At 38.9% G+C, this 15106-nt stretch overlaps 1 protein-coding gene across 5 annotated transcripts in view; it reads left to right on the forward strand.

The window, feature by feature from the left end:
* stard13.S (StAR related lipid transfer domain containing 13 S homeolog) overlaps positions 1 to 15106 on the forward strand; it is a 162187-nt gene that overhangs the window by 146181 nt on the left and 900 nt on the right. For 4 of the 5 annotated variants that reach the window (XM_018248448.2, XM_041583219.1, XM_018248449.2 and 1 more), the window contains 10 exons: positions 1919 to 1982; positions 4526 to 5907; positions 6989 to 7162; positions 7635 to 7794; positions 9688 to 9886; positions 10595 to 10802; positions 11336 to 11450; positions 11715 to 11936; positions 13141 to 13358; positions 13679 to 13855. In XM_018248448.2, coding sequence (XP_018103937.1) covers positions 1919 to 1982; positions 4526 to 5907; positions 6989 to 7162; positions 7635 to 7794; positions 9688 to 9886; positions 10595 to 10802; positions 11336 to 11450; positions 11715 to 11936; positions 13141 to 13358; positions 13679 to 13855 — 2919 coding nt within the window. 5 annotated transcript variants of the gene reach the window in all.

Here is a 15106-nt window from a genome sequence, read left to right on the forward strand (position 1 = left end):
GAAAAACCCTTTTACTTTATGTTTGGAACCCTGTAATGGATGTGTCACAGTATCTCCAGGTATTTACCCATTATAATGTCCGCAATTTCTGCATGGGAAGGTCCCATTAATAGTACCAGAATTGGCAAATATATATACTGATCGATCAGCAGGCTTAGATTTGATGAGGTCACCAATATTTTTCCCTCGTTTATAAGAAAACATAGGGGGTGATTGGAACAAGTGGCCATATTTGGGTTCAACTAGACTACATTGTTTGAAATGGTCTTTCTAGTTGATGGACAAATAGTACATTTAAGCGATCGTTTCAAGCTTGGCCTTACGATAACAAAAAGATCTTTTAAAAATATTTACATCTATGGCCATCTTAAGTCTACTTGCAAATCATGTAAACATTAAATAAACCCAAATAGGCTATTTTTGCTTCCAATAAGGATTAATTATTTCTTAGTTGGGATCAAGTACGAGCTACTGTTTTATTATTACAGAGAAAAAAAAATCATTTTAAAAAATTCGGATTATTTTATTTTTATTGAAATCTGTGGGAGATGTCCTTTCCGTAATTCAGAGCATTCTGGAGAATGGGTCTACGGATAACAGATCCCATCCCTGTATTATTTCTCCTTGTGAAAAAAACTCAGAGCAATAAAATGCCGAACACATGGGGGTACAGCCTCTCTCACTCCTAAAAACACAGATGTCTTGCATTGTTTGTATGCATTAGGTATGTGCAACCTGCAGACCTTCACGTGCTTTTCAGAACCCTCTGAAATAACAAATTGATCAATAAAAAATGTATTACGGGTTATTTTCAACCCAGAAGGGGAAAATGCAAAAAATAAGAGCATAATACGCGGAACCCCTTAGTGCTCCAGCACGGTGCATAGCTAATAAGCTTTCTTTCATTTAGTTAGTACTAATATTAAGTTTCATTTGCAAAGCCTCGGGCCTGGCACTTACCGGAGCACAGAGAGGTGCAAGTCTTTGCACCCCACAATACATTTTAAGGGCCTGTGCATCTCCCAGAAATACAGTACAGGTCTCCCATTGTGTCCGGAGATTAGATAAATGACCTATATTTTTTTTCTGTTGGGATTTATATCTATACACACTTGTGTTATGGCTGATAATGTGAAATTGAGGGGGAGCAGTTCCATAAGCATCATGTCTCGATGTGCACGTGGGCATCCCAAGCAATAATACATACTGTCGTTACCGTTATTTATATATTAGTTTTACACCAATGATATCATGAATAACTATCTAAGCTTTAAATAAAATCTGAATACACAAAGTGAATTGCAAAGTGCTGTATAATCTAGAAGTCATTCTAAAACCACACATAATCATTCCACATAAATGTCATTCTAATCTCCAGGCAATGGTCTCCAAACATTTGCAATCCAATGTAGGACTGTAAACTAATCAGCTCAATTGCTCCAGATAACTCCTGTAGATATGTTTTTAGTGACGGGGTTAGAGCATAAAAGATTACCAGGAAAATTCTGATTGAATTAGTTGGGCTACGTTTGCAATTTGTATTCGGAATGTGTTAATCCATTACCCCCAAGCTCCAGTCTGCATGTCTACATGACTGTGGGCGGGGTTAAGCCCCAATTGGCCAGAAATCATTGGCTGCTCTAATTGGAACCCTGTGCAGCATAAGTACCTCCCTCATAATACATTGGTACAAGAGCTTTATCATTAGAGTTAAGTGTTCAGTTAGTGTTCTACAGATGATGTGTTTGCCAGGTTAAGTGCCAGTGGCATTTATAGCCAGCTTACACCAAAGAGACGTGGATTTACCTTCTGGGAAAATGGGAGGCCAGCCTTGGAAGAAGCAAAGGACCGAGAAAAGGAGAAGTTCCTTGTCCTCAGTGAGCCAGATATTTATACCAGGTTGTGTGTTTCCTTCCAGGCGACTGAAGACCTTGAATAAGTGTGCCTCAATGAAACTCGATGTCAGCTTCCAAAGGAAGAAGGTATGTGTTTTTATAAAGATAAATAATTCTATTTATACTGTATATATATATATATATATATATATATATATATATATAATCTAGACCGTAGGAATCCGATGGTGTGGACCATGGATCTTAGAGTTGGATCTGTATGATGCTCACAAGGTGTTCATAGTGGAATATACATGCCCATAATGGTAACACTTTAATGGCAATCTGTGCATTCCCAAAATACTTTTTTTTCCCAGTCTCTTCTGACCCAACTTATATTCATGGTATACATTTTTATATATGTCAGATGTAAAAGACCGTGCATAAACTTTAGTACAAAACATTGAAATATATATAGTCTGAGATGGAATGGCCTTCCAGAGTACCAGGATATTTCCCAATGTGCCCTTCCCATGGTGGTAACCCGATGTTAACAGTGTATATAGTGTAGTAAAATCATAAACATGGTAACAGGTTTTATACAAAGCCTGACCTGCTTTATTATGAGCTCTATATTCCAGAAAATGTGCTGGTACAGCTCATAAGAACCCATAACATAGTAGACCCAAGTGGGTAAATATAATGTAAATTGAGCTCATTTGTTGTACTGCCTACATTATATGGAATGTCTGGCTTGTGTTTTTTATCGACTGTACTTTTAGCCATGTCCTGCTAACTGGGCTGGATGGTTTCCTGATTAACGCTGGTTATAGAGAACTGGATAATCAAAGTATTGCTGAGTGTTAAACACCTTTTTCTTTGCCTTTCCTGTCTGTCACACACAAGTCAGAGGGTGCCGGGTAAAAGCCAAAAGGCAACAAATGACTGTGTGAATTGCTGGCCAGACTAGTCGGGATTCACACTATAGACTACAGGCTCCTAATTGAAAAGAAAGGTGTCGCAATTGTCCCCTGCTCTTTATTTAGGAATAGCTAGTACTGTTAGATCTGGCTCTTTAGCAACTGTACAGCTGTGAGAAATACATTTTAATCCACATCTGATTTATGTATTACAGGAAATTAGCCAAAAACATGTGCATGTGGTAATGGTAAAGACAATTGATGTGATTAGAATGAGAGAATTGCTGTGGTCAAAGTAGAATGAATATTATTGGTGAACTCTTGTACCAAGTAGGGTAGCCAGGGATTATTTTTAACTTTAGACTTTATGAACTTTGCTTTAGATAGTACAGCTATGGGACTTGTTATCCAGAATGCTCGGGACCTGGGGGTTTCCGGATAACGGATCTTTCCGTAATTTGCGTCTTCATGCCTTAAGTCTACTAGAAATTAATTTAAACATTAAGTAAACCCAATAGGCTGGTTTTGGTTCCAATAAGGGTTAATTATATCTTAGTTTGGCTCAAGTACAAGCAGCTGTTTTATTATTACAGAGTAAAAGGTTATCATTTTTTTAAAAAAATTGGATTATTTGGATAAAATGGAGTCTATGGGAGACAGCCATTCCGTAATTCTGAGCTTTCTGGATGTCGGGTTTCCGGATAAGGGATCCTATACCTGTATAGTCACATTTTCCCATCCACAAAGCTGTTTCCTTTCTTCCAAAAATGCAGCAACCCTGTCTGGCCTTTTGTAAGGGTTTCTAGATGAAAGATATGTAAGTATGGGATGTCATTGCTGCAGGTTAAATGAGGTGCATGTAAAAGGATAAGGTGCTTAAAGGGATACTGTCATGGGAAAAAAAAAATTTCAAAATTAATCAGTTAATAGTGCTGCTCCAGCAGAATTCTGCACTGAAATCCATTTCTCAAAAGAGCAAACAGATTTTTTTATATTCAATTTTGAAATCTGACATGGGGCTAGACATTTTGTCAATTTCCCAGCTGCCCCAAGTCATGTGACTTGTGCTCTGATAAATTTAAATCACTCTTTACTGCTGTACTGCAAGTTCCCTTCCCCCCCCCCAGCAGCCAAACAAAAGAACAATGGGAAGGTAACCAGATAACAGCTCCCTAACACAAGATAACAGCTGCCTGGTAGATCTAAAAACAACACTCAATAGTAAAAACCCATGTCCCACTGAGACACATTCAGTTACATTGAGAAGGAAAAACAGCAGCCTGCCAGAAAGCATTTCTCTCCTAAAGTGCAGGCACAAGTCACATGACTTGGGGCAGCTGGGAGATTGACAATAGGTCTAGCCCCATGTCAGATTTCAAAATTGAATATAAAAAAATCTGTTTGCTCTTTTGAGAAATGGATTACAGTGCAGAATTCTGCTGGAGCAGCACTATTAACTGATTCATTTTGAAAAAGAAAATTTTTCCCATGACAGTATCCCTTTAACAACTGTCCAGGCAATGCTGGGGTTTACAGATAAAGATATGTACCTGCTTCACAACAATTATCACAATGTGTATGACTGCATCTGGTGCAGATTCCCCTGCTTGAATGTAACAGCATCCAACTCACCGCTGAAAATAAACCCTCAGCTTTTCTTTGCTGTCAGATAGCAGCATGGTGATATTTTATTTATTTTTCAGCATAGACCTATTGTTTTTTTATAAAACACTATGATCCAATAAATATGCTTCAATGTGTTATTTTTAGAGTGAAGATTCAGATGAAGAAGACCTTTGTGCCATCAGTGACAAATGGAGATTCCAAAGACTCAGCCGTCAATGGTCTCGGGTAGATGACATTGATTCGCTGTTTGGGCGATCGGAGAGACTCGGTTCATCCGGGGAAATGAAAAACACGACTAGCAGCGAGAGTGTCTTGACTGATCTCAGTGAACCAGAAATATGTTCTATCCACAGTGGAAGTAGTGGTGGGAGTGACTGCAGGTGTTCCTATGTTGGCAATAGTGCTTCCAGGGAGACATTTGAGTGTGCGGACACAATGTGTATTCATGATTCCAATTCAATGACCATATTACCTCCATGGCCAAAAGATTGTCCAGATGGTAAACTGAATGGCAAGAACGAAAAGCCTGCACACACTAAAACAAAAACATTTTTAAAATGCATGGGGACTCTTAGATCTAAAGGAACTTATGGTAAATCTAAAGGCCTTCAAAGAACTGGAGCTATAATAATTAGTGAGCCCATTCTGCAACTGGAGCCTGACCCACTTAAAACTAATACGCAACTGGATCCCGACCCTCTTAAAACAATGAGCTGTGTTGGCAATGGCCAAGTGAAAGACTCCGCTATGAACTTTACAACAACTGGAATTCTAGATTCAGTATCTGAAATTAAAGCCTGCACTGAGAGCACTTCTTTCTTAGAAGAAATTCCAGCTCCTGAGTCCAACAAGCGAGGAGGTATGTATCTAGAGGACATTGACGTCTTTACAGATTTGGGGACATCAAAAGCTGGTCATAATCACAACCATAATTTCCATTCACAAGAAGACCTGGTTGTACATATTCCAAAGGACCACAAGCCTGGAACCTTTCCAAAAGCACTTTCTATTGAAAGCCTTTCTCCGATAGAGAGTTTCTATGGTGTCAACTGGCGGAGTGCAGGTATTTCTCTTAGCAGGCAAAAAGGTATTCGTGCTAAGGAACCAAGAATTATGTCTTCAAGGTGCTCCAGAGGTAGCAGACTTAGTGTTTATGATAATGTGCCCGGATCTCATTTGTATGCCAGCACTGGGGATCTCATGGATTTAGAAAGAGATGATTTATTTCCTCATTTAGATGATGTCTTGCAGCACATTAATGGACTTCAACAGTCTGTATACCACTGGTCAAAAGACATAATGCCAGACCTTCAAGATGACAATTTGTCGGTTGGGGAGTCTGGAACCTCAACTTTTCATTCACCTAACCCAATGAGCTTGGACTTTGAAGGCAATTCTATTTCTGATGGTAGGACTACCCCAAGTGACATGGAGAGAGATGCTGCTTCGCTTAATGAATCTGATACTACTGGAACCAGAGAGAGAAGGGATTCTGGGGTTGGAGCCTCACTTACAAGAACAAACAGGTTAGAATGTTTTCATGTACAATTAGGTCTGTTCACTCAAGTTCCTTGCCCCCGTTGATATATTATCTGGCACCAGAAGCCGGTTTAAAGGGATACTGTCATGGGAAAAAAAAACATTTTTCAAAATGAATCAGTTAATAGTGCTGCTCCAGCAGAATTCTGCACTGAAATCCATTTCTCAAAAGAGCAAACAGATTTTTTTATATTCAATTTTGAAATCTGACATGGGGCTAGACATATTGTCAATTTCCCAGCTGCCCCAAGTCATGTGACTTGTGCTCTGATAAATTTCAATCACTCTTTACTGCTGTACTGCAAGTTGGAGTGATATCACCCCCTTCCCTTTTCCCCCCAGCAGCCAAACAAAAGAACAATGGGAAGGTAACCAGATAACAGCTCCCTAACACAAGATAACAGCTGCCTGGTAGATCTTACAACAACACTCAATAGTAAAAAACTCTGTGTCTCACTGAGACACATTCATTTACATTGAGAAGGAAAAACAGGAGCCTACCAGAAAGCATTTCTCTCTTAAAGTGCAGGCACAAGTCACATGACATGGGGCAGCTGGGATATTGACAAAATGTCTAGCCCCATGTCAGATTTCAAAATTGAATATAAAAAAATCTGTTTGCTCTTTTGAGAAATGGATTTCAGTGCAGAATTCTGCTGGAGCAGCACTATTAACTGATGCGTTTTGAAAAAAAACATGTTTTCCCATGACAGTATCCCTTTAAGACTTTTTGGCTTAGTTGGTCAGACCTTCTTAATGCAAATGAATCTGTACAGGGGAATTGTGACGCTTGGAGATGAGAGCTAATAAGGCTGAAAGATTGATTGTGTGTTATTTTTAACGTTATGGTTTATAACAGCCTGATAACATTTTTTTTTCCAGTTATGAACATAAAGATTGAAATAATCAGCATCCATTTCCATTAAAGCACAACCATCATTTTTTACTTATGACATTCACTTCATATAACTGCTTGACAGGGATTTGTTAAGGCTTGAGCAGAGACAATTCTCACACATTACTGATCTGCTTAATGTCATTTTTATTTGCATTTCTCATTTACTAAAGGCGTCTACGGTGGAGCAGTTTTCATATCTCCCATCAGCAAAGTGGCTCAGTGGCATCACTTCAGATTAGCAATCAGTCAGCAGGTCAGCTCAATCTGCTGCAGAAATTCTCTTTGCTACGCCTGACGGCTATCATGGAGAGATATTCACTGTCAAACAAGCACGGATGGACATGGTAAGTGTAGAAACCATTTGTATGCCTAATATCCTCCCATATATCCTGATATCAACCACCCAGAAGCTGGATCTGAGCAGACCTTTATTCACGCCAACTTGTAATCATTTAATGCCACTGGCTGCCTTAAGAGGGGGGTTTATTGCATTTATACTTTTATAAGGAAAGAAAACATTGTGTAAATACCCCCATTGTAAAGCCTGTAACTTCACTTATATGTGAATAATGGTTACATAAGAGTGTGGGAGGTGCACTGGTAGAGTAGGATTAATTGCACAAATCAACTTTGGTACACCATTGATTTCATTAAATAAAAATAGGAAATTTACTTTATTTTAAACATTTTTATAATTGTGATATTAATACCTGAAAATTAAGAAAATGAAATCAAATGGAAAATTATGTCAATTTTATTTACACATACTTTGGCAATAGCTTTTCAGTATATCATCTGTATAAAAACTAATTTCAGGTCTGTGCCAAAGTTTATGAAGAGGATGAAGGGGCCGGATTACAAGGATAAGAATATTTTTGGTGTGCCTTTGATGGTTCATGTGCAGAGAACTGGGCAGCCTCTACCCCAGAACATCCAGCAAGCGTTACGTTTCCTCCGCGGTCACTGCCTCGATCAGGTAAGCATGGCTGGACAAATATAAAACACTCCATGTTGTCATTATTATCCCAGGCAGTCGAACGCTACTTAACATAATGATACGCAACAATAAACAATGGTGATACATAATGATGTGAATAATAAATAAACACAAATACAAGACAGTGATTAGGCACTTTTGTTGCCCTTGAGCCTATTGACCTTATGTTTTGTAATGGTAAATTAGCATATTTTTAGCTATTGTAACAGTTTAACCTTGGCCTCCATAACAATGGAAGCACCTTGCCTGGTGTTTTATAGCATGCAAATGTACCCGGCACCACTCCATGTGTGTATATATTTAGGCATGCATTCCTGGGAGTTGAGATTCGTTTTATAAATGCCGCAATGTCTACAAACGCAGAGTCCAATGCTTGTATAATTTAATTAGTGTATATATAAGGGGAGTTGCCACTTAATTTGAATAAACCTAAAAGTGTCATGTGCTGATTATTTAGAACATTGCCATGTCCACCATTTCCAATAAGGGAATGGACTTTATAACATCAGCATACAAATTATCTTAATTTCAGTTCAGAGACTAACATATTTAAAGGGATACTGTCATGGGAAAAAAAAAAATTTCAAAATGAATCAGTTAATAGTGCTGCTCCAGCAGAATTCTACACTGAAATCCATTTCTCAAAAGAGCAAACAGATTTTTTTATATTCAATTTTGAAATCTGACATAGGGCTAGACATTTTGTCAATTTCCCAGCTGACCCTGGTCATGTGACTTGTGCCTGCACTTCAGGAGAGAAATGCTTTCTGGCAGGCTGCTGTTTTTCCTTCTCAATGTAACTGAATGTGTCTCAGTGAGACATGGGTTTTTACTATTGAGTGTTGTTCTTAGATCTGCCAGGCAGCTGTTATATTGTGTTAGGGAGCTGTTATCTGGTTACCTTCCCATTGTTCTTTTGTTTGGCTGCTGGGGGGGGGGAAAGGGAGGGGGGTGATATCACTCCAACTTGCAGTACAGCAGTAAAGAGTGATTGAAGTTTATCAGAGCACAAGTCATATGACTTGGGGCAGCTGGGAAATTGACAATATGTCTAGCCCCATGTCAGGTTTCAAAATTGAATATAAAAAAATCTGTTTGCTCTTTTGAGAAATGGATTTTAGTGCAGAATTCTGCTGGAGCAGCACTATTAACTGATTCATTTTGAAAAAATGTTTTTTTCCAATGACAGTATCCCTTTAACATCTTAAAGAGTCCTCATAAAGTTTGATTCTGGTTTCATTTGTTCAAGCACTGTCACTAGTGCAGGATCCTTCAAACCTTCATGTTATAACATAAAATATGGAGACTGCAGCAGCATAATTACAAGCGTTTCTGAGTTCAGTGCTCTCCCACATACAGTAATTTTAGAACTGAGGTCTTGGGAGAGAGCACAGAAATCCCAGGGGACCTGCCATTGTTGTCCACCCAACTGATGCTGAATAGAGTCAAAAAAAGCATTTCTCACAAGATATTCTGAGGGGGACAGTGAATCATTAATATTCACTTATCAGTTGACCCCTGCGCTATGGAAAGTATGGCTTATAATAAAAGCATGTTGTATTTATGCTGCCATGAAAAAAAACATATAGAAGGAAACCTCTGATTATTCTCGACATAATACTAATATACTTTTTATTTTTTTTATAAATGTTTTAGAATTGCTTGTTCGTTTTTTTTTTTTTATTTAATATTTCCATGCTCAGTTGTACATTTGATACTTTCTCACAATATTGCAGATCTCATTAACTAGTCTATATATTTTTGTTATTTAAGTTGCTTTTCAACCTGGTGTGTACAAAAAAAGGGAATTCTGGCTGCTGAGTAATTCTAATTCCGCCTTCAGATCATCAATGAAATATATATTTTTCACAGGTTGGTTTGTTTAGAAAGTCGGGCGTTAAATCTCGAATCCAGGCTCTACGCCAGATGAACGAAACATCGCCAGAGAATGTAAACTATGAAGATCAGTGCGCCTACGACGTGGCAGATATGATCAAACAGTTCTTCAGAGATCTCCCCGAACCTCTTCTCACCAGTAAATTAGGGGAGACCTTTCTCCATATTTACCAGTGTAAGTACTTTTATTTTAGGAACAGATTTATACAATGACTGATGGGACTATAACAACGTTGACAGCCTTGTAAAAGTTCAGTACAAGGTGGCTCCTTTCTTATTTGAAACCTTATAAAACCACCAGCCACTGTAATCATATTCAGCTTTTCTATTGTGGGAAAGAGCACATGCTTTCTGTTCATTCTGTATACACTGTGTTTCAGCACAGTAGGGGGTATACACTTTCATTCTGCAAGATAAGAAGGGGTGGGTCTAAATTATATGGATTTCCCCAATTTTCATTTACAAGATAATAAACAATTCTTTAGTTGAGCAAAACTAACCTGGCGGACAATTTGCACAGGCAATAATTAGATATTCTGCACTTCCAGTAAAGAATATTAGGACTTTTCTCAGCCCAACCCTACTACAAGAAGTTGAGAATGATGGAGCTACAAAAATGACGGCCACTGCACCTCTATACATGAATAACAATAAATATTGAGGGTGGTCAATAATTGTGCTGCCATACCCACATTTCACCCTCCATATTATAACATAAACATGTTTAGTAGTAAAAACTATTTGTTTGTTCCTGACAGTGCCCTGTTGTCTGGCATGAGTTCTTCTTCGGCTCCCCTTAAAAAGAAATGTAGACAACATGATCAAATAAGTTGCCTGTGTTTTTTAATGTGTCATTAATCACGCATTCCTTTGATTTCTGTAGATGTCCCGAAAGACCAGAGGCTCCAGGCTGTGCAGTCGGCTATCATGCTGATGTCTGATGAAAACCGTGAGGTCCTACAAACCCTGCTGTGCTTCCTCAGTGATGTCACCTCGGTGGAAGAGAATCAGATGACCCCGATGAATCTAGCTGTATGTTTGGCACCATCTCTCTTCCATCTCAATTTATTGAAGAAGGACAACTCCCCAAGGTAGCTACGTCTCTGAATCATTTCTCCCCTTATAATGAATAATGAATGACACTGAATATGAAAATGATACTGTAGATATCTTAGATATAAAAGTGTTGTTTTGAGACTAGATTGTCCAGTTCAGTATAAGTCAGTGGTATTTATCCTTTGGAATTGCAAATGGGTATATTGGAACCTGGCAGGCCCGGACTGGCAATCTGCGGTTTCTGGCAAATGTCAGAGGGGCTGCTATAAGGTCCCATAGAAAGTCAGTATTTAGTGGGCTGGTGGGGGCTGTTTGGGCCTCTATGTGGGCTGATTGGGCCTCTGTTTTCATGAAATGCCAGGGCCTATTTTAATTCTAAGTCTGGGGCTGGAACCTGGTGCCATGCATATCTCTGCGGAGCCTGATATCTTGTGGGCAAAATGCAGTTACTGTGCATATAATATATCATGTAATCTGGTTCATAGCTGGTTAGGCATGGGAAATGGTCTGTGTGTGTTTTATTTGCACTGTTATAACTATAACTTGATATCTTCATATTCTTCCACAGAGCAATACAGAAAAAATATGCAACAGGGAGACCTGATCAGAAGGACCTAAATGAAAATTTTGCAGCTACACAGGGTCTGGCACACATGATCATGGAGTGCAACAGGTTATTTGAGGTTAGTTAATGGGCAATTGCTTGCATTCTCCATTTTTAGCAGCAAGTACTAAGGCTAATGGCTAAGGCCGTCATATCACGCTTCCCTCCTGAGTCCTTACCCTTGGCTTGTCCTACTGATTAGGTCAATGTTAACAAAGTCACATCCCTATAGCCCTTGTGAATAAACACTCCCCGGAGAAAGTGTGTGAAATGTTGCATGAAGACGAGTTCAGCTAAACCCATTGTTTATGTTCTACTAATCGCCATTCTGTCTTGTTTGTAGATTCCACATAAAGTCATAGCCCAGTCTTCCAATTCCTATGTAGAAGCCAATGTGCATGTCCAAACAATGGAGGAACTAGGAAAGCAACTGGAAGAGGAAGGAGGCAATGTGAGCACGTACTTTGAGAGTACAATTCAGGGCCTTCAGAAGGAAGCTAAGGAGAAGTTTAAGGGATGGATTTCCCTCTCCAGCGCAGAGAACACTGACCTTGCTTACAAAAAGGTAAATGTTTCCAGGGTACATTTTGCAGCACAAAGTGCAAATAGCGGACACAATTTACCATGTTTTCTGCACTTTTTCCATGCCCTGCACCTTAAAGGGATACTGTCATGGGCAAAAAAAATTTCTTCAAAATGAATCAGTTAATAGTGCTGCTCCAGCAGAATTCTGCACTGAAATCCATTTCTCAAAAGAGCAAACAGATTTTTTTATATTCAATTTTGAAATCTGACATGGGGCTAGACATATTGTCAATTTCCCAGCTGCCCCAAGTCATGTGACTTGTGCTCTGATAAACTTCAATCACTCTTTACTGCTGTACTGCAAGTTGGAGTGATATCACCCCCTCCCTTTTCCCCCCCAGCAGCCAAACAAAAGAACAATGGGAAGGTAACCAGATAGCAGCTCCCTAACACAAGATAACAGCTGCCTGGTAGATATAAGAACAACACTCAATAGTAAAAACCCATGTCCCACTGAGACACATTCAGTTACATTGAGAAGGAAAAACAGCAGCCTGCCAAAAAGCATTTCTCTCCTAAAGTGCAGGCACAAGTCACATGACCAGGGGCTGCTGGGAAATTGACAATATGTCTAGCCCCATGTCAGATTTCAAAATTGAATATAACAAAAATCTGTTTGCTCTTTTGAGAAATGGATTTCAGTGCAGAATTCTGCTAGAGCAGCACTATTAACTGATTCATTTTGAAAAAAAAATTTTTTCCCATGACAGTATCCCTTTAAAAAATTGCAGCAGATCTCTGTCCTCCATCCCATTTATATAGTTGTAATCACGGTGGTTGGTGGAGGCATGTAGACACCCCTATTCCACCTCCTACCAGGCCTGTACTTACTGCTCTGCACCTAGAGGAAGATTTCCAGAGGGCCGCAATTCACCCGACACAATTGCTCTTTAAAAGAACCTCTTGCACATTATCCAGGGCCAAAGTAAATGACCCCTTATTTGTTTGTTCCTAGCTGCAATGATGGCACTAACTCTTGAAACAAGTCAACACTCCGCTAATTTCAGTATTATTTCAAATACTGAATTTTTTCAACATTTAGGAGTCTTTTGGAGAATAGTTAAGACAAGTGATACTTTCATTGTAATCTGCAGTTTGGAATATATTTTAGCTTTAGGAAATCAAAGGAAATTTAAAAGTATACGCAGAGGCATTTGTTAATTGGTTCTATTTATCCCTTGCAGGTTGGGGATGGAAATCCTTTGAGATCGTGGAAGGTGTCAGTGGAAGTGGAGGCTCCACCATCTGTGGTTCTCAATCACATTTTAAGAGAACGACAGCTCTGGGATGATGACTTCTTGCAGTCGAAAGTGGTAGAGACTTTAGATAACCAAACAGAGGTGTACCAGTACGTGTTGAACTGCATGGCTCCACACCCTTCCAGAGACTTTGTCGTTTTAAGGTAAATATTGTGTAGAATTGTTTCTATTTGTGCATCATCATTCTTATATTATCCCCATTGTATTTCCTAATGGTAGATCATTGTAAATGTATAAAGAACCTTTCTGCTATAAACTTATAGCAATGCAATTATAGACTTACAGTGGGCCTATTGCTGCTGTCTTGAAAAATACATAATTTCACCTGTGTTCGATATAAAATGATTGGCTAGATGTTTAATGGCAATAATCTTTGTGCTGAATATGGAGCCAATTCTCTGCACCTCATTAAATGGTGTAATTAATATATTCAGTCGTTGCTAACCGGCCTATCTATCCTTAGGTCCTGGAGAACAGACTTGCCAAAAGGAATCTGCGCTCTGGCAGCCGTATCAGTAGAGCACGATGAGGCCAATCTCATAGGAGGAGTGAGAGCAGCAGTTCTGGATACTCGGTTCTTGATTGAACCCTGTGGCTCTGGCAAATCAAAGCTGACACATATCTGCAGAGTTGATCTCAAGTAAGTGGCATGATAAACTATTCTACTGTACAGTTAGTAGTGATGGGCGAATTTGTCCCTTTTTGCTTCGGGAAACGCGCATTTGGACACCCTTGTCAATTCTGACGCTCGGGTCAATTCTGACACTGGCGTTAAAGTCAATGGGCATCCGAGTAATGTTGAGGCGTGGCAGTTAAAACGCAAGCGACTTTTCTGACGCGCATTCAAAATTTTAATGATGCCAGCAAATTTTCGCGGCAGTTTCGTGAGTTTATTCAGCGGTGGTGAAACACGGAAATTCGCTGCGAATTCTCGTCTGGCAAATTTATTCGCCCATCACTAGTTCTTAGTAAAGGTTCTCAAACTGTGAGGCAAGTGCTGAAGCCCGCACAGACTGAAAAGCATTTCCCAGCAAAAGATTGAGAATACTTCCGATTATGTTGCCTTAACATGAAAGCACATGGTATATACTGTATATATAGATATATAAATATATATATATATATATATATATATATATATACTGTATATTTATAATACACAAAAGCCATGAACATCCTGTAAATTATATCCTTATAAACGGTGACTAGTGATGTCATTTTTGTCACATCTCACTAAAACGTGCGTATTATAATAAATAAAGTGCCCCTTGTTGGAAAATATGAGGATATTAGAATTAACTTCGGAGTTCCATGCCTCCATGGTCATGGAACTCCTCTGTGACTTATATTATACTTATATTTACAATAGGGGCTACTTTATTCACTATATATCTATATATATAGTCCAAGGTGGAACGCACAACCATAAGTTAAGTCCAAGCCTGGGTGCCAGTCCGTAGTTAATACAAAGTATCCATCCAAAGATGAAGGTTCTTAGTTAGAACCGAAACGTTGGATACAATAAACCTGTTATGGTTTATTATTTTTTGTTGTTCCTAATTGTTTGACTCGGAGGGCTGTCACCTTTGGATGGATATCTATCTATCTATCTATATATATATATATAGATAGAGAGATATAGATACATACTTACATAAATCATTGAGAACACCATATGTCCCTCTGGGCTCACAGAACTCTAGTTTACAGGTAAGACAACCTATCCCCACTCAACTACACACCAGTTGCTCGGGCAGCAATGGATAAAGAGACCAAAAATAACTTTCGCTCCCCACCTCATATAATAAAAAGGAAGAATAGATTCTATTTATAAGCTGACAGTGCACATAAAGGCAGAACAATGGATATGAACGCTCAGTAAGTATAGCAG

Source organism: Xenopus laevis, chromosome 2S, assembly GCF_017654675.1.
Source record: "Xenopus laevis strain J_2021 chromosome 2S, Xenopus_laevis_v10.1, whole genome shotgun sequence".
Lineage (NCBI taxonomy): Eukaryota > Metazoa > Chordata > Amphibia > Anura > Pipidae > Xenopus > Xenopus laevis.